This window comes from Enhydra lutris, unplaced genomic scaffold, assembly GCF_002288905.1.
Source record: "Enhydra lutris kenyoni isolate GAN:26980312 unplaced genomic scaffold, ASM228890v2 scaffoldscaffold17, whole genome shotgun sequence".
Lineage (NCBI taxonomy): Eukaryota > Metazoa > Chordata > Mammalia > Carnivora > Mustelidae > Enhydra > Enhydra lutris.
The window spans coordinates 27,830,836-27,851,293 of record NW_019154101.1 but is presented as its reverse complement, the minus strand read 5'-3'; the positions used below and the strand labels follow the sequence as shown (position 1 = coordinate 27,851,293).

General features: G+C 37.1%; 1 protein-coding gene across 4 annotated transcripts in view; it reads right to left on the bottom strand.

Moving 5' to 3' along the window:
- Positions 1–1,854: 1,854 nt before the first annotated feature.
- Positions 1,855–20,458, bottom strand: part of LOC111147636 (EYA transcriptional coactivator and phosphatase 4) — a 65,506-nt gene continuing 46,902 nt past the window's right edge. For 2 of the 4 annotated variants that reach the window (XM_022503826.1, XM_022503823.1), the window contains exons 10-16: positions 20,163–20,252; positions 14,593–14,651; positions 14,325–14,485; positions 11,653–11,767; positions 7,691–7,812; positions 5,530–5,630; positions 1,855–1,935 (exon numbers count right to left, since the gene is read on the bottom strand). In XM_022503826.1, coding sequence (XP_022359534.1) covers positions 1,855–1,935; positions 5,530–5,630; positions 7,691–7,812; positions 11,653–11,767; positions 14,325–14,485; positions 14,593–14,651; positions 20,163–20,252 — 729 coding nt within the window. Of the gene's footprint in view, positions 1,936–5,529; positions 5,631–5,668; positions 5,770–7,690; positions 7,813–11,652; positions 11,768–14,324; positions 14,486–14,592; positions 14,652–20,162; positions 20,253–20,458 lie in introns of all 4 variants that reach the window. The other 2 variants (XM_022503825.1, XM_022503824.1) reach the window with 2 other exon arrangements.

Genomic DNA, 20,458 nt, shown 5'->3' with positions numbered 1-20,458 from the left:
AAAATTAAACTTCCATAGTGAATGTTGGGATCAGTGTCCAAAAGCACTGATCTCACGGGAGCCACCGAAGCCTCAGATGATGAGCTATCACAGACCAGCCTCTGGTTAGGGGGGCTGCCTATTAGCTGGACTCCTGCTTCCACATTAGGACAGTTTAAACACAGAGCTGCAGGTGCAGACACTATTAAAACACTCCTAGATCTTGAGGTCTTAAATTTCCACAAGGGAAATCATGTCATACAAAATGACAGGAGAACTTGTATCGTGTTCTTAACATGGGCTACACACCAAGAAAAAAAAAAAAACACATGCACACACACCGATGACAGGTTCTCCTTGAGATGAATGCAAGCCATTGTGCAGGAACAGGGCGGGCAGAAACGAAGGTGCGTGGGTCTCTAAGGGAGAGAAACTGGACTGACGCATTCAGACGGAGAACCAGATACTATTTCGCTGTTGTAATTTTAGTATTGCTGCCAAGATCTGGCTCACTTGCCAATTTATTTTAGGATGATACATTCTAGGTGAAATTTTCATTGACTCATCCTTTCTTCAGAGGGCATTTGGGCATTCGCCTTCCAACACTGATGACATTTCGTTTTTGCAACGGCATTGGGAATGAATGCACCTAGCTTTTATTTTAAGCCATGTTCACTCAATGTGAATTTCAAGCCATGTTCATGGCATAGCCTAAGAAAGTTTGGGTGCTATTTGTTTATGAATTTAATGAGACTATGTTCCTCTACACAACTTACACATATCAAAAAGTCAAACTCAAAATAGTGTAAGTAGTCTTGAATATGGCTCTTAGTTTTCTCCAGAAGAACTGTAAAAAGGGGTACTTGAGACTTCAACATACATTTCACTTTCTAAGTAACGGTCCCACAGTCTTTCCCAAACCTTCTGCTTATGGCTGGATGCATAAGTAGTTGCCTCATATAATTATTGGAATTATTAAGAACCCAAATAAAATACAAGCTTTCCTTTATTATCATTGTTTTCTTGTTGCAACAAATACTCAGTTTCTTGGTGATGCAGTATTAAGCTCTGATAGCTTGAATTTTAAATTTGGTCATCTTAAGAATGATCACAAAGGTTTTTTTTTTGTTGTTGTTTTTGTTTTTCATTATCTACAGAGATTTTAACCAAAGTTACACCGTAACACACAAACGCTGTCTTGTCTTTAAGGCACAACACATCAGTATGAACATTCTGTTTGCCAAACTTAAAAAAGAGACATTATGAGACTCCCATTGCCCACCCCCTTCCCTCCCCAAAAAATGAAAGAAAAATTGCATCCACTTGCAAAGTCAGCTGCTAATAAAGTCACAGTAAATTATTTTCATCAATAATTTACACAAATTACAGGTCTAGATAGGATTGTCCTTATACAGTCTGAGTGCATTCCAATTCAGATTTTCTGGGCTAGGTAGGCTAAAGTCAGATTCAAACCTCAGGGCTGAGAAGATCTCCCATTTTGAGGAATGTTGTTGAACACCACCTTGTCGGACGGAGCCTGTGTTGGCGTTCTGCCAGGGTCAGCGTTCTTTGCTAAAGCTGTTAATTCCAGTGAGGACTCACTCGGTGTGTACCAGCAACCTCCACAGATTTTTTTTGTTTTAAACCATTAAAGTGTTGTAAATATAAGACCATAGAGCTTCCTTTCTGTAGCGCTAAAGTTTAACTCCATTCAGCAATCTGAATTCTTCATTCTGGAATTTTCATTCCAAATATGATTTCATCCTTTAAGACAATTTATATGTGTAAAGCCAGAGGCATTGAATCACACATAAAAATTCAGTGTACTTTGAAATTAAAAAAAAAAAAAAATGGATCTCCAGCTAGAGAACACAGTTACAAATACTCTAATTCCAGTGCTTGATGAAGAGCCAAGAGGTCTGAGTGACTTGATATCCTCCAAAAGGGCATGTTGTGCTGTGTATTAACAGAGGGAGGGACAGAGGAGAGAAGGGGAAGGAATGGAGAGAAATCATAACTATCGTCTCAATAAAGCAGCAATAAACACCAAGACGTGTGGTTCACCCACGTTCAAGGGAGGGAACTCAAAGGAGGCAGGATCGTATTTGAAGCCTTGGTAGCATCCATATTATATTGTCAAAATACTAGAGAAATAGATCTGAACTGGATTTTAGTGTTTATAAAAGCAAATACTGAGATTTCTTAGGTAGTTTAGTATTTATTCTGGAAAATCATGACCAACATCAGCATCCAGGGAAGCAAGTTGAGCATGAAAAGCCTCCATGACTGATAGAAAGCAATTTTTAACCACAACACTCCTTAGAGTTAGAAACAATATTTTTAAAAAAATGATACACTTCCTATGTCCAAGGCTTTTTGTCTATATGAGAGGAAGAAGGTGAATTTCTTTATATGTACTAAATAATTTGAAGCCGGACTATAGAAGGTAGAAAACAATGTGGGGATGATCGACCTTCTTCCTTGTCTGGCGTAAGTAATAAACCAGTAGCACTGACTTATTTCATTGGTATGGGACTGAGAGAAAGCTCTCCAGCATCCATTCACAATAAGGGTGATATACATTAAAGGGGACAGAAACGACCTCTTGTGGGTAAAATATTCTTAGACATTACAATGGTTTGAGCCTCTCCAAAGATATACCAGGATATAGTATTTGTGTGATAAGTTTCATGAAAAATTGTGATTCCAAAAAACTGTCTAAAAATACTCCATTATGGACAATAATGAAAAAAAGAAATAATGCATAGTAGCAATTAAAACCAAAGCATTATTTGTAATTTTTGCTGATGGTATCTTGTAGAATATATATGTGTAGAATACATATACATATATATGCATTACACACATATATATATATATATATATATATATAAATGGAGATACATATATGTATGTATAACATGGAAAATGTATTATAAAGGTTAAACATTAAAATAACAATCACTATTGTTATGATTCTTTGTTGTCCAATATGGTAGCCAGTAGCCCCATATATCTGTTGAGTACTTGAACTGTGACAAGTCCTGTTCTAAATGCATACTGAATTTCAGAGACTTAGAATGTAAACATCACATTAGTAACTAGTGTATTTATTAGGTGTTGAGACAATAATATTTTAACATATTGGGTTAAAGTGTATTACTAAAATTAATTCTCCCTCTTATTTATTTTAATGCAACTTCCAGAAAACTTGCAATTACAATAATGGCTCACATTATATATTTCTATAGGGGGCTGTGGTTTATACATTAGTTCTTAACCTTTGAAATCTCTTCTTAAATTTGCAAAAGAAAACATGTTTCTAGGTCCATTTAAAGCACAGAAATTCACCTAGAAGTAACCTTTTTTTTCTCATTCAGCTCAGATCTATTTATAATAACCAAATAGTACTTTGTATTTCTGCGCATGCGATTATAGCCACATCCAAAGGAAAGCATGCATTCTGGATACTAGAGGAACCAGCCACCTGTTTTTCCAAACAGAACCCATAAGCTTTAACCATCACCAAAACTGTACCTACATAAACAACCATTTGGAAATAGCATTCTAACAAGGTTCTCTTCCACTTGGAGTCACGACTTTTTCTCCTGAAGTTTCAGGTATAAAGCAGAGGGTGTAACAACTGAAGAGCCAAGTCCTGTTTTCACACCGTGGATAAGTGGTGTAGACTTTATAGATTTTCAGTTTCAGGCATATAATGTTTCTGGTTTGGAAAAGTGAATTTATATTGCCCTGACCTAGGTATGTGTGAATTTCACATAGTCTACAAGACATGCAAAATGTTTTGCTGCGTTTGTGCATTGACTACTTGTTGTGGGTCATGATGGTGCCAATATGAAAAACAGCAGGACTCCAGACATGGACAAACTCCAAAAGATACTTCTACTGTGTGCCACTGGAAGGCTTTTTAGAAGCAGTTGGCAATGAAAGTTGGGTTTCTTGAGGCTCCATCTCTGGCCTAATACAGAATGTCCTAGGGGGTCAGTGTGCTGTCTTGTGTCAGTGATGCTGCCAACAATTACAACCAAGAGTTCTGTGGGAGTCAAAGCCTATGCCAGTTCTCTTAGTGTTAATGAAAAAGCATGGAATTTTTCAATTATGGCTTCCAATACTTCACCAAACTTTCTAAAACAGAAGCTCGTTCTCTTTCTTCACTTTGCTTGATTTGAATGATCTACAAACCAAAGTCATTTCTTTCAGCTTTCTAGTATAGCTAAACTTTTCTTAAAATTTCCTTTATTTATTTATTTAGGAAAACAGAAATCAGGTAAACCCTTGAGCACTTTGCAAGTGGTTAGTGAAGGCTTCATTAGATGATTTGAGATCTCCTCAGAATAAGGACAACATTCTTTCTATGTACAACATTATAAGCTGATTATGTCTCTGTTTAAAAATAGCAAGCATCGGGGTGCCTGGGTGGCTCAGTGGGTTAAACCTCTGCCTTCGGCTCAGGTCATGATCTCGGGGTCCTGGGATCGAGCCCTGCATTGGGCTCTCTGCTCAGCATGGAGCCTGCTTCCTCCTCTCTCTCTGCCTACCTCTCTGCCTACTTGTGATCTCTGTCTGTCAAATAAATAAATAAAATCTTTAAAAAAAATTAGCAAGCATTGTTTTGCTTTATTTTACAAATTATATGATTTTTTATCCTGGCTGGATGATATTTTGGGACCATTTAGTAAAGGAAGCATTCGATCTCAGTGTTGTGTCAACCGATAGTTTGGTTCCTAGGACCAATCCCCGGTATCATTCCTCTTTTGATCTTGGGCCAACCATTTAACGGTTTTTAACTACATTAATTTCTTCTTCAAAAATATGGGCCAGATGGAAAGGCTTATTTAAATACCTAGGGCCTACAAGATTTTCTGAGTATGTTCAATGCCAGCTGCTTGGCTTCAATCAAATGCTAGCAGCTCGCTGAAACAGACTTCTAGAAGACATAAGGCGTACTGCCTCTAAGTCTCAATGACAAGTTGGCAACAAAGGATCTGGATAGTATATGTCATTCCGATAGCATTTACTAAATTCTCTAGCAACAGTGTTTTCCTTCAGCTACTAAATCTTTCCTTATCATTTATCACTATGGAACACACTTACTACAAGGCACTCACAAGGACCATTGGCATAAAGGAGGGTGAGCAAGAGGGTAAGAACAGAGCCACTTACATGATTTCTATGGAGCTCCCTAAAGCTGTCTATCAGGTTGAGCTTCATGTGTTTAAAAATGGTTATTTTCCCCCCACCTTTCTCAAAAATCACCATATCTGTGTGCATTACCCGTACACACACACACACACGCACGCACAAATAAATCTGACTAAATTTTTGTACATTTTGTTTCAAATTTCAGGCAAAAAGTGCTAGACTCCAAATGGTTTCTTTGAATGTAAGTATTAACCTTCTCATGCTTTTACAGCTTTGCAGCTACACATTTAAGTCATTTGTCAAGCTGCCATTGGGCCAAACTACAGGAATGCAAACACAAAAGCTTGCATCAGAAGTATCACACCAACATTGTTTGAGACAGGTTACCTTTTTTGCTGCCTGTTCTTCTTCTACACCATCCCCAATTACAACATATACTACTTTTCTGCCAAACCTTTGCATTATTCGTTCAAAGCAACTTTCTTTTCCTGGAAGATAAACGAGATAAAGTTCAGAGTGAAGTTACCTGGTTAGCGGCATGCTCCTCATCTCGGCCATCTCCAATCACAACATAAGTTATGTTAGTGCCAAATCTGGACACTATACGCTCAAAACAGCTTTCCTTGCCTGAAAAACAATGCACTGCTTATTCTTCCAGCCATTGCATTCATTAACCTAAAGATTCATAAAGTGTTAGGTTAATTTTTCTTGAACATCAATCACTTAGACTAGCTTGCAACCTCTGGCTTTATGAAATCAACAAATACGTTTGAAAAATATAAGTCTTTACTTGAGACAGAGTATTATGCAAATGCGCTTCACACTCCAAAATAGTCAGTAGGGTTAAACATTGACCCGGAGAAAATGTTAGCATCTTTTACACCACCAAAAGAATGCTGGAACAACTTTACAAGCAACCATGAGTTTTAACATTTTTTTTGTTTAATTCTGTGTATCTATTTTATCTAGTTTAAGTAGTATAGACAAGTTTTTGTAAAAAATACTTGTAGTATTTACAAGTTTTTGTAAAAAAACAAGTAGTATTTACAAGTTTTTGTAAAAAACTGAAGGTTCGTCTGTAAGGAAAGAGGAAATACTAAGATGTGCATTTACCTTGATAAACAACTCCTTTCTTCAAGTGGCTGGGAGCTAGTCTGCTCAGATTAATTGTACTAAGGGAGTTGTTTGGGTCACAGAACTGCTGGCACCTGTCTCCTCTGACTGCACTATGGGAATAACATGGTGGAATTTCTACATGTTCTTCATTTTACAACACTGGCATAATTCTCTGAATTTCACTCCCACAATGTTCATGCAGTCATGGCTATTTTTGCATTTTTTTTTTTTTTCCTAATCTGATAGTTCAGAACTCCAAAAAAATACTAGCTTAAAGGGAAAAATAAAAATGATTGTTTTTTCAGATTAAATATAAGGAACAATTTGGCCAGTTAAAAAAAAAAGAATCTTGTCCCAGCTAGAAGAAACATTTATGCTGGTGTGAAATGATTTGACGTGTCAAAATGCAAAATAAAGTGAGCTAGGTTAAGCCTGCTAGGAGGAATACATACATTTCTGTAACGAATGAGTGGGCCTGGCATCAGGGCTCTGAGCTGCAGTGCCTATGACAATGTGGAATTTACATTACGAAAGCTTATAAAGGCTCTCTTTAACTCCACTCCTCAAACAGCTGCAACCGGGGGCTCTTTTTAGCTGGTGCCAATACAGAAACTCTGTGAGACCCAGCGAAGGTTATTTTTGGTAGGGGATTTTGGGATTCTGAGCTCTTGTCAAGGTGCCAGCACCTAAGTTTGCTGACCTGCGGGGTACATTATACAACCTACTTCCCCAGGCATTTCCTTGACAAGACAGTGCCATACGGAGGCTGTTTTCTTTTAACTCTTTCAGGACGGCGGAGGTTAGGAAGCTCAGTTTTTGAAAGATGATTAGAGACATAGTCTCTTTAAATCAAAGATGGCTCTGAAGACGGATAGTAAGCAAATAAACAAGGCTGTAGTTCTCTGACTACTGTGGAACATTGTTGAAAATGTGGATTTCCAGCCATTCATGAGTTATAATTCGTGAGATATTATTTTTCCTGGAATTAAGGATGTTATTTCCATCCATCTGGCACTTCCCTATAATGCCAGCATCATATTTTTATCTTAGATCTAGATTACTGCATCTGCAAAGATGAAATACCATATACCATCCTAACTAAGATATTCAGTACCATGGCCAAAGACACTCTGTTATTTAGAAAACAGGGGCTGCAATGAAAGACAAATACAAAGACATAAATAAGTATACAGAACTGTCCTGATATTGGCCTCAGAATTTCACTAGGGAACAGTTTTCATAAAATTTGCATGTGTACAATGGGTCACAGGCTGCTTTGTTATCTGAGCTCTGTTCAAATTTGCTTGATAGCAAATTTTTTTTTGTAGCAAAACCGATAAAAGAGGGAATCATGCAGAGAGACATACCGAGAACATCCTCTAAGACACAGATGTGAACACATTTCATGCAGAGTTAGAAAGAATTTTCTTACCTATTTTAGTTGCACTGTAAATATTCTCAATGGGGAAAGCACCTCCTAAACTATAGAGGAGAACCTTCGCAAGTGCTGGGATCAGTTGGGTTGTCGTGACCAAGACATTTACGCAGTTACTCCTAAGACAGGGAGGAAATACGCAGAGTTGTTTTCTAATTCTAAATAATTTCTAATGGTGCAGGTTGTAAATGGTCACTGTGGTCTTTTGATTCCATAAAAAATGGGCCCTGATAACCTAACCTTTAAACGTCAACAGTTATTTACGGACTGTCTGCTACCCGGCAGGCTCCGTGACAGGGGTTAGGAATACATCCCAAAATGGAGGACGTGGAGGAAGACAGGCAAAAAGAAGTCACACATGGATGACATTTTGTCCCCGCTCCCCTCCAGATCACAAGAGAGATAGGAGAGAGAGAAGGAAATAAGACATCTGCAATATGAAATGTGTTCTATAATAAAGATCTCCTCTGGCTTCTGTGGAACCTCAGAGAAGCACACCTACCTCAGCCAGTGGCAATTATGGGAAGGTTATCAGAGGGAGAGTGTAGCTCTAAGCTTCATGGGTATCCAGACGAAGTGTTTTTTGGGGTAAGAGTCTATGTCCTGGGGTTAGAAGAAAAGTAGTAGACATAGGCAGAAAGAAGGTGATAGGATGGGTAAAAGGTGTTTTGGGATTTTGTGCGAGAAATAGTTCAGCATTCCAAATCAAGGGGCTGAGAGATGGGGATCCTGAATAAGTAAGAATGGAGAGGACCCTTATTTAATCCAGAAAAGGTGAATCCCTGAATCTCCTTCTTAACAACAACAAAGAGCAAACTGCATTTAATGGGCCCAGTTTTAATCCGTCTACAAAGGCTCTACTCTCTGAGAGTGACAGTGTCCCAATTTGTAACTTACAGCTGTTTCTCTCATGGTAATATTTCAGGGAGATAAAGGAAACACTAAGAGAGTAGGAACTGAGAGGCAGGGATCTGGAAAGAATGGATTGTGGTCCTTCCTTTTGGATTATGTAAAAATTGAGCCTTCCTGCCTTGAGGGGCTCAAACCGCACACATCAAATTGGGACTCAGAAGGCATATAGGGATGGGCCTTTCTCTATTGATATTTTGTAGCACGAGCCTTTAATACATATTAGTGAGAGCCCCCAAAATATTCTCGAGAAGTCTCTAGATTGATTTTCATAAGCTTGGTTAGAATTTAGAAGATAGAAGACCAAGTTGGGTGCCAACTTTTCATGGTATGTATATGCTTATCCCCCAGTACACTTAATATTATGCTTTATATTCTTTAGACGTATCCTGCGTAAAGAAAAACTGCAATTTGTCCCAAGAACAATTATAAAACCTGTATAATTACAGGTTTTTAAAACATTTTCATTTCTAAATTATTTCCATAGATAACCTGATTTTATAATGGGAGCTCTGACTTCTGGAAGCACGTGATGAGGTTCTCACTTATATGGGATGAAGAAACAAAGCCTTCCAGAGGTAGAAGTTTAATAAGTATCACCAATGGAAACCTTAATGCTGCTGATAAGGCATTAGAGACCTAGAAAGTGATTTGCCTGTTATCAGACAGAAACTCCCCAAATAATGGCAGATTATTTAGCATAATACATAAACACATAACTGTACTGAAGTAATGTTTTGCAATCTAGCTTTGCCACTGAGACAGTGAAATTTGGAGTTATATCATTTCTTTCCTAAGTTACAAACCTCATATATACTTGTAAATTATAGACTTTAAAATTGCAAACATTGCATTTATCTAATATTCAATTTATAATGCATGTAACTTTTAATTACAAACATTGCATATATTTATAGGTTGCATGTATATACATTTGTGAAATATGGGAAAACATCAAGAACATGAAAAGCATCAATTATTTAGCTATCCAGAGAGCAGAGGGTAACTGCTCTCACCATTTTGTGTGTTTACTTTCAGGATTTGTTTGCATATAGATTTTCTCATTAGTACCATACTATATATATAATTTCTTCTACATTTTTTGCTTGTTTGTATCATGAGCCTATTTATATATGTCATACTCTCTATTAGTCCTCCTTTCCCAACAAAATATAATGTGTGAAAACCACTTGTGGCTGCGGGATCATTTTTTTTTTTTTTTAAGTTAGCTCACTTAAGATGGTTTGGTTTCTGAACATTATATAAATAATGTCTTACATAGAAAAATTTCCTACACATTTGGTTATGACCTTTGACTATATTCACAGGAGAAGAATTAGAGCTGGAAGGTGCAAACTTAGCTAAAGGCTCAGAAACGTATAAAACAGCCATGTTTTATATAAGTTTCCGTTCTCCTGACATCTTGGACATTTTATAAGGACCAGTCAGGTCCTACATGTGGATGACTTAGCAAATTTCACAGCACTTAAATCTCTAATGTGTAATGACTTATTTTTCCCCTTCTTCTCTTTGTTATATTTTTATTTCTTAAAAGTCACATACCCATGTAGTTGCCTTAAAGCCATGTGTATAATAATAATAATCTCTTTCTATTATGGGTAACACATATATGATCTACATAACACTGTAAGAACCTTTGGTATTTAAGCATCTAAGAGAACTCTTTTAGAAAGAGTGAAAGCTGCTGACTTCCTCCTCAGAGAAATGCACATTCTACTACATTTTATGCACAATTTCAGACACTTAGGAGTCCTCCCATCCTAATTTCCTTGACCTTTTGTCTCCATATCCCTAGTTACAGATCACAAGCCAGCAAGTCCCATTTTAAAACAGCTTCAGTTGTGAGACAGTTCTTCCTCCCATAGAGTCAGAACTTTCCTTCCTAGGCTTCCCACTCATCCATTCTAATTTTCTCCTTTACAGATCAGAGGGAAATGTAATTTATTTTCAGCCTAACATCTCAAACAATTGAAATTGGTCATCTTGTCCCACATGGGACACTCCTTCAGATGAAACTCCTTGGTTCCTCCCTCCAACTGCCCCTTTCATGTGGTATCCTCAGCCTGAAACCCTTCTGGCCACTTCGCTGGACAAAAGATGTGTCAAATATGCCACAGCCCCCATTGGAATGTGGTGCCCAGAGCAAGCCAAGTACTCTGGTGTGGCTTCCCCATCCTGACCCAGGAAACCTGCCACTTCCTACCCATCTCCATCCACCCACTCATAGTTTCTGACATCAATATAGTTGCTGGTCATGTGGCAGCTGGACGTCACGTGCAGGATGGGACATATACATGCTAACTTCTGTATTCTATTCCTGGATTCTCCTTTTACCCCACCAAGATTTCTGTTCAATCAGTCCAAATATGACCTCTTCTTCTGAATTTGTGCTACCACAGCTTGGCTATGCATGCTTCATCCACCCTAACTAGTGATTGCTTTCCGGATTTATACTACTTCATGAACTAGCATTTATGGCACATGGTGTTCAACTAATTATAAGTCTATTCAGTTCTATTATCTACGCTACTAAGGCAGTATTTCACTATTTAGTTCAAATGGTGCAAAGATTACAAGTTTTTCAAAGAGCTTCCACTGGCAACTTTCTTGCATTTAAATTATGCATATTATCTATAGTGGGCCCAAACGCTTAAAACATGCAGTCTATGTGTAAACTACTGTTTTATTTTTATTCATCATCTCCTGTACTTTGCCACCAACAGGGTGCTGTCTTTTTTGTTGTTTTTCTTTCTTTTATGACTAGTCCCATGACCTTCCTGGGAGATTATCAGTAGTTATGTAGAAAGGAGGGTAAAGACAAGGGATCTCCTGGTTATTCTGGGAAGCAGCAACTCCCATCTTCTGCCCCCAAACACCTCCCCCAACACACATTGAAAATCACTTGCTTCAGTGAATTGTTAGGTCCCCAGAAATTCCAAAATACTCTAGTAATTAATGAATCTGTATATGTGTTGTACTATTACAACCACATCTTCAATAAATACAGAAACTGAAATAATACCACTTACCTAGTACTAATAATTGATAAAGATTTAAGTGCGTTTGTTAGCCAGGAGTCGGTGAGACCTTCAATCTCTGCCCTTAACTGTAACCATGCATCTCTCTTGGCAGGGCCAAGGAGTCCTGCAACCGAAAACCAAGGCAGAATCAAGAGATGAAAAATTTCAGGAATACCTAGTTTGGTCCCCCTTCTGTCTAGTAGAGATCATATCAGAAACAGGGAGAGACTGATTTGTATCGATAGTGATCTTTCACTTAGGAACTGGTGATCCATTCATTCATTCAAACATTCACTGAACAGCTTCTAGATTTCAGGTCCTGGGCCAAACAGTGGGGATGTAACAATGAAAGAATGAGTCCCAGCCTCTGCTCTCACCAAACCCAGAAGGTGGCACCGTGGACACGATCACCTGAGGGGCTTCAGCCACGCCTGTGCCGGGGTCCCATCCCAAAAGATGGGATATGATAGGTCTGGGGAGGAAACCAGGGTCGACCTGCCGAGGGATACGAACCTCAAACACTGGCTATCTGAAAATGTTTCACTTCTTAACAACCACAATCATTACCATTTTCCATGGATGTTATCATATGTAGCTACGAGCACCAAAGCTATCACTAATACTGTGCGTTTTAAAAAGAATTGTGTTTAAAATTTAAAATTGTGTTTAAAATTAAAAAGCATGTGATACAAGTTATAAACAATGGTTAAAACTGCACTGATGTTGGGCTAAGAAAACAAGAAGACATACTAATTGTTTTATTTAAAAAGTCCTTGCTTATGGGGTGTCTGGGTGGCTTAGTCGGTTGAGCATCCAACTCTTGAACCCAGCTCCGGTCCTTATCTCAGGGTTGTGAGATTGAGCCCCACGTCAGGCTCCCCACTTGACATGGAGCTTAGTGAATAATAAGTAAATAAATAAATAACCCTTGTTTTATGATAGAACAAGATCATGCAAATCTGCTAGAAAGAAGTTTCTTATTTAAGTTGTATTTTAGAAAATTAGGAGCACATATACAGATGGATGATTTATCATAATGTATTAATTTCTGGCAACTCTCATTTGTCCTTATTTCAAAAAAAAGGGATGCTAACAGAGCATAGAAAATGGACTTGCATGTCAGCACTTAAACTTTTAAAGCTATAACATTATTTATTAGTAATCTTAGTTTTTACATAACTTTAATACCCTTCATGAGGGAAACTATGCCTATCTAAATAAAAATTACTTCAGATTTCTCAAGGAGACATTTATTGTAAAATTAAACATGTTACCCACAATGGAATTTAAACAGAATATCTGTTTGTCTGATTTTATGAATGTCTTATCTACAGCATTAGAGTGAATTTGGAAACTGGAGTTGTCTGTCCTACAGGAGCCTATTTCTACTTTGGAAATGAAGATTTCTAAGATCCCTTTTTGGTTCTAACAACCATAATAATAACATTGCTATTGCTTATGGTTCTACATTTTTTTCAATGATTTTATTTATTCATTTGAGAGAGAGAGAAAGCGCACACAAGAAGAGGGAGAAGAAGAAGGAGACTTCCCACTGAGCAGTGAGCGCAACTCGGGGCTTGATCCCAGGACCCCGGGATCATGACCTGAGCGGAAGGCAGACACTTAACCGACTGAGCCACCCATGAACCCCTGTATGTTTTTTGTTCTTTTGAGCTACAGAGTATCTACTGAGCATCTATGATGTACCTTAAGGGTTATTAGACACTGGGAATACAAGATGAACTGACACACAGCCCCACCATATGTAATATATATACCATAGATGAAAACGTTACTTACTATACTATATTCTATGTATATTTATGTACATATGTATTGTATGCATAAGTATATTTAACTTATCATTCAATTTTAGATTCTGATTTTAAACTCCTCATTCCTCCTTTAAAAAGAGAGAGAGAAACAAACAGAAAACCCTGGGAGAAAAATGTTATGTGACTTCATAGCTAATTTTAGGATCTTGCTGACCTAAAACTGATCCTAATAATAGAAACAGCCGAGGTTTATTTTATCAAGAAATGTATCCAGGATTTTAGTTTTGATGTTACAGGTTATGATACCACCTGTAACAAATGGATGAAGGTAAAACAGCTTAGATAAAACCTACAGAGTATCCGAACATTTGAAAACCATGATAATCACAGTTAATACTCTACATGGCAAAGACATACTGCCAGATAACCTGCAATTTTTAAAAAAATAAAATAGACTTAAGTCATTGAAATAATATAAAGCACTGCTTATGTTTATTTTGGAAAGTATTCCAGAAAGGTAATGAGGACTAACCACTTCGCTTTAATGACTGGGACTTTTGCTTTCAGACAGGTTTCCTCGCTGCCTCAAGGAGTTCCCCTGTCGGGTTTACATGAATAGTGTCTGTACAAGACGGGTACACTTTCCATGTCCTGCTGTGAATCTTGACCAAACATTTGGGTACAAAGAATTCCCAACTCCTTTGGCCAGAGCCGCCTGTTTTATTTTGTGGTTACATGTTTTCCCCCCACCAACGAAGACACTTAAAATTCTGACTGTGTAGTTCAGCAGGGGCTCTTGCTAATATCTTTTCTAGTAGAATAGTCTCTAACACGGAACACGGAACTACAGTTCAGTGTCTACCTCTCTCTGCAGTATCTTTATTAGATTTAACGAGCCACACATACCTCCAACATTGTTCTTGTAGGTGTTATATAGTTCTTTTACTCTTCTGTAACGAAAAGCCAACTTCCTCATCCAGTCAACACCTCCTCTTACACCTGTTGGCAAACAAAGGTTTGCACTACTTGCAGCTGCATGGAAGCCATCAGTTGCAAAACTGTAGGTACTGCAACACCCAAAATACATTAAAAAGAAATAAAAGAAATAATTACAGGTGCAAAACTCCATAGCTGAATTTCTGTAGGAAAGAGCATACTGAAAGGCCTGGCTTACCTTAAGTCCTGCCCATTATCATCAGAGGAAACATCATCTATATGAACTTGATCACATTCCTGTTAAAAACATTGGAAAAGTTATTTGTTTTTCAAACAATGCCTGTGTGATATTTGGTTTTTCCATCTTTCCATTTGATTGGGTCATGGCCAGAAGGTGGCAGCATTTGCCCATCTATCCCATTGCCAAGCTGGGGACAAGGCAGCATTTCTGTTTTAAATCCAGGAGAGTACCATAAAAAGGGGTCTGAAAACATATGGCATGTGGATTTCTTTAGAGCAGCTTAAAATTGTTTATTCTGAAAAATACGGATAATAAATGATTTTCTGAACTTTTATAAGAATGACTGGTGTTCACTTTCAGCCCTTTCTGTTGTATATACAGTATGGAAACAAAGCTAATCTGAAGACATACAGAACTGTGTGGCTGAACCTCAGGTGATTACTATTATTTGCTATTTGTTGAGCCCATCGGGATGGGCCCGATGATTACGGTGTCCTTTGAGATTTCTGGACTTCCTGCATTTTGCTGGGCCGGGGGTACCATGAAAAGACCATGCTGATGTTATTCTAAAAGTCCTGGTCTTTTAACACAGAAAAAAGCTAGATAGCCATGGGAGTTGGTATCTTTTATTTCTTTTGTTCAAGTTTTGGAATCCTGACGCTGGAAATGATACTTATGAATAAAAGGGAAATAATGAAGGTTTACTGTCTTCAATGTGCTACAAACTCAGAGGAGAATAAACTTTAGGTACATATACACATACACTTGCCCTGACGGAAGTCACAGTGTTCTCAAATGGTCACTTATCTAGAAAGATAAAAAGTAAACCCTTCTTTGTTGTTCTAAGGATCCTGTTATATCTTCAAATAATCTGTAAAGTTTTAGTGAAATTGTATATGATCTGAAGGGGGAATTTGGCTAGGGCATTTAAAATACCTAGTACTTAATAACTTCAGGATAAGTATGTTTTAGCCTTTTGGACCTCGTTTTCTCCCCTCAAATTATTTCAGATACTCACAGATCCTGACTGTGTAACATAATGCTTACTCTTCAAAATCACTTTTTAAAAAATTATTAACTTTGACAAGAAGGTGCCTTACTAAACAAGGGCTCTTCAGCTACTGTTTATGTTCATTATAGGACCTGGTAAGTATCTGATGGTGAAGTATTTTGTATCTCATCTCCAGCTTTCCGCATCGAGTATATTAGACCCTCTTATAGTCTGAGGGTGAACTAGCTGAGTTGGGCTTCTTTCAAAATGTAAAATAAAAAAGTAGCCCAATCAATATAATTTTGAAACTTGAAAATCCAAGTAAATTAAAGGTTCATATGATTTACATAAATTACACATAAATTAGAGATTTTAACATAAATGTCAACCAATACTCATAGGTAAGGAAGGGCTCCAAAAAGTTAATTTGACTGAAAGCTCCCTGAGGGGGGTGTTTGGGCCACCTCCATATTACCTCCCCACTCCCAGCCAAGGCACAATCTGGCACACGGTAATCTCTCATCAATTCTTTGTTGACTAAATGGCAGCTATCTAGACAAATGACAGTTCTTGACAAAATTACCACAATCATTTAAATTTTCTAATCAAAGTTCCAATTATATTAAAAACAGTACTCTATATGGTAAGGAACGTAAGAAGCTATTTTCATCAAGAGTGGAGGGGAGTTGGGAAAGAATGGGGTATCGGCCAAGGCTATAGGAGTCCGGGTGGGGCATGCATTTGGAAAGGGTTTACCCCATTTTTGACTAAGCATGGGTGGAATGGAGTCCAGCCCAAACTTTAACCAAAGGAGGCACCAGGCTTCCAGAAAAATCTCAGGGAAAAGTACGGCAAGCAACAGTAGTGGCTATTGCGTTGGGCTCTAAAGGAAAGGGTGGAGAGATTTAATCATTAGCATGAAAACTGGAAATAAACTTCTCCCAGAATAGGGAGGCAGCAAAGCAGTTCTAGACAAAAAGACTTATATCTTATTTAGAGATGGTGACCTTCTCGGTAAGCATGAAGATGGAAGTAAATCACTATCAAAGTGGCATCATGTGAAGTTGTTCATTCCACTGAAGTTCTGAAATCTTTCATTATGTAAATAGTTTCCATCTCTCTCTTTTATTATAAACTACAATAAATAAATACATATCCAAAAAAAAGTGGGGGGAAATCCCTACGAACAACTCTGGTAATTAGAAGTTATTTCTAGATTTCATACCTTCTCATTCTAATTTGTAGAGAAATTCCTCTGACATTTCGAGTATTAACTCACATGATTAATTTGTACGATTTGCCCCTAAATTTATTTTTTACTCCTGAGGACATCAGTATATCAAACTTACTGGAGCATAAGCTCCATATTTGAAGTTATGTTTGAGATTTTTCCGAATGGAACTTCTCTTTTAATTTATGCCTAGTTAACTATGCTTGTTGACTCTGGACTCTTGCCTAAGGATTACAGTCCAGTGAAAGAAACCTGAACTTTAATCACTTACATTTTTAGAAGATTCGAAATAATTGTTCTTCAATTAGTTTTCACTCAGAGGAATTCTACAAGTATTATTTTTGACCAAAACCTGAACTACTAAAAACAATGCGATGCTTGGCTTCAACAAATTTCAGTATAAGGACTCAAATATTTGGACTAATTCTGTTACTAATCTTAAATTCTTTAATTTTGTCTTGCAAGGTGACCATAAAGTTGTCACTGATCTTTATCAGTTATAATCCACAGAGCAGTCTTCTCTCACTTTCGTGAACCTGAACTCCCCAGTGCCTCCTTTTCTGGAAGTTATTCTAACTGAAACAACATTTTATTTCAACAGAGAGCATTCTCTTCTTCAGAGGAGTAGTGTCAGCATTTGCTTTCTCTGCAGTTGGGCAGGATCCGGGGAAGTGTCTATTAGGATTTAAATTTGTATCTTTTAAGGAATTATGTGAGAGCAGCTGCTACTACATATGTTACAGTATCTATTGAAGGATTTGAGTCTCAAATTAGATTTCTGGGTTAAGAAAAGGAACCCTGAGTGATTAAATACAGAAGAAAAAAATAATAATAGGCTAACGCTGTAGTTACTCTCTTGAGGAATTTGCCTCTTTGTTTGCAGAAGCAGAAAGCGCTCAATGCCAGTTCTGCAGCCCATGACAATCTGCTTACCAGAGGTTCACTAAAATAAAAAATGGGTAGAAAGTCAAGTTGACTTTCAAAATCAGATGTAGCAGGATCGTGGATATATATGTAACAGCACTGAATGACCCTGGAAGCTACTGTTTAGATTTTATTTTCATGCCTGTTTATCTCACTGAAGGCAATAATAAGACTTTGAGTTTCCTTGGGCACTTCATCCGGACTTAACATGCGCCTATGTCGTGCGCATGCGTGTGCCGCACAGATGAGTGTTCAGTCAATTTATAAGCAGATACTCAATCATTTCATTGATAAGATACTGTTGGATACTAAGTTGTAGTGCTAGAGTCAAATGGAATTTTTAATCACATTTTAGAACATCACTAAAAAGCTATAATCAGAAGAGAAAGTCAATACCAATATTTTCTCAGTTACTATTTTTACCAGAGACCCTGTCGGGCATTTTAAAAATATATTTTATATAGTACATAATCCAAGATAAAAATTCTTAAAGCCTCATAACTGACCACATGCTTCTGATATGCCAATATTCATGTCAAACTTGCTAAATGTATTTGCAAATTCACGATATGCTACTTTTGCTTCCTCACTTTACTATTCTGTAAAAAGTTGGGTGGTAAATTTATTCCATCTGGCTTCTAATGTGCCACTATAAAGACAAAAGGTCATTTATTCCATTTATTTCTAGTAAAAAATAATTAATGAAATGAAATAAAACCTCTAAAATCTAAATAAAACCACATTTTTTTTTTTTTTGGTCCTTTACAGGTTTAAAAGGATGAGTGATCTTATTATTTTCTTTAGAAAAATGAGACTCATCCATTTTAACCAACAGAAAAACCAACCTAAAAGTTATTGCCATATATAAAAATTCAAGTTCCAAAAAAGATTAAAATGTGTTTTCTATTATAATGTATATACAAAGTCATTCTGTATGCTACACTACTAATAAGTAGCAGGATTAATTTAAATCAGGTTTTAGAGAGGTGATTATTTTTCCTTATTATCTGAAATTGGAAAACTTGCTGAGGAATACTGATCTTTCATATTGGCCATTAAAGAAAACAAATAAAACCTCTTTAAACAGACAGTAATTTTATTATCCAGTAAAAACAGTGACTCACTGCAGAGAAAACACCACCACCAAAAAAAAAAAAAAAAAAAAAAAAAAATGACATTACCCAGATTTCCAGCACATACATTTATGGGATATACTAAAAACCAGAATTTTTACTCATGTCTCAAGTGCAGCTGAAACTGGTTTTAAGACCTTGTCAATTTTTAAAACTTACTTAAGACACTGACTAATTTGGCTTTTCTTTCTCACACCCTTCTGTTAATTTCAGAGTGGTCTGGGGGTGAAGTATGAGCTCTGGAGCCAGAGAAACTCCAGAGTTTCAAATCCCAGTTTTGCCACTTAGCTACCAGGTAACCTTAGACACGATTTTTATGCTTGTGGACCCTATAGTTTCTCCTCTACAAAAATAATGTGATAAATAAATTTATTTCAAAGGTTATTATTCAATTAATAGGAAATCCAATATAAAATGTTCTGCACAAGGTGGGATTTCTGCAATAATAATCTCCCTCTCCATTTATAATATGATTACAGATAAACACTTTTATTTCACTGTGAAACCACTGGGTAAAAGATAAATGTAAACGTGTCACTTAAGAAGTATTTCACCACGGCAGCACTGGATTGAGAAGTACGTCTGCTCAGTGCCTAGCTACTCAATTACTTCAAACTTTACCATCTGAATGCCTAATCACCCAGATCATTAGAAGCCAGATCATATATACCTTATTACAGTATTTATTCAGCGGTCTTGAGACTATTGGGGGAGGGGGAGTTCTCTCATTCTGTTACTGTTTTTAACTTTCCCTTTGAGGTTAGAAATGAAATGATAAATGAGAACAAAAGAAAATAAATGCAATGCAACCAGTCAGATGTGCTATGTAAATGGCTCTAACAAGGTTTTACCTAGATGCAGAGGAAATAAGGAATGATAATGTTGTTTAAAATGAGGCTTCAGATTATCTACAAACCCTAAGGACCCATGCCAGCACCTTGAATAGTACCCAGTGATTTAACCTAAATAATACCCTGGTTAGTAACCTGGAAAAGCTAATGTTAATTCTAAAGGTGCCAAAGGGGTTATCCAGCATGGGACAGCAAAGCAGACCTTCTCCTCTTCTGAGATACTTTTCTTTCAAACAGGTGCCTGTACAGAGGCAGACTTTATTATCGCAAGTTAGCTTTTGTTTGTATTTGTATATACACTTTCCCCTTGACAGAAACTTTCCTATCCTCTTGAGCGAAGTATTTTTCAGATTCTTGAGGCTTATCTGTCTAGTCAGAAACCATCTAAGCATTGTAATAGTTGGGATATGACTATTCCTTTCTTTTTCAATTCTTACCTCTAAGTCATTAAAAAATAAATGTGTATCAGCAAGATTAAAAATCATTTCTTCCATTCGGAGTCCCAGGGTTACAGCCATGGGGGGATCCTGAAATGAAAATACACATGGAATGAGGTAAAATTTCAGTAACCACTTATTATTAAGAATATTTTAAGTGCCTATTGTTGTGGGCAGTGGGGGTGGGTAGACTGTATGGATTTTTACCTAGGATCCAAAAGATTTCCCAATGATCTAAAAAGCTGCCTTTCCAAAAAGTAATCGAAACCATACTAAATATAGAGCTACATCTCTGA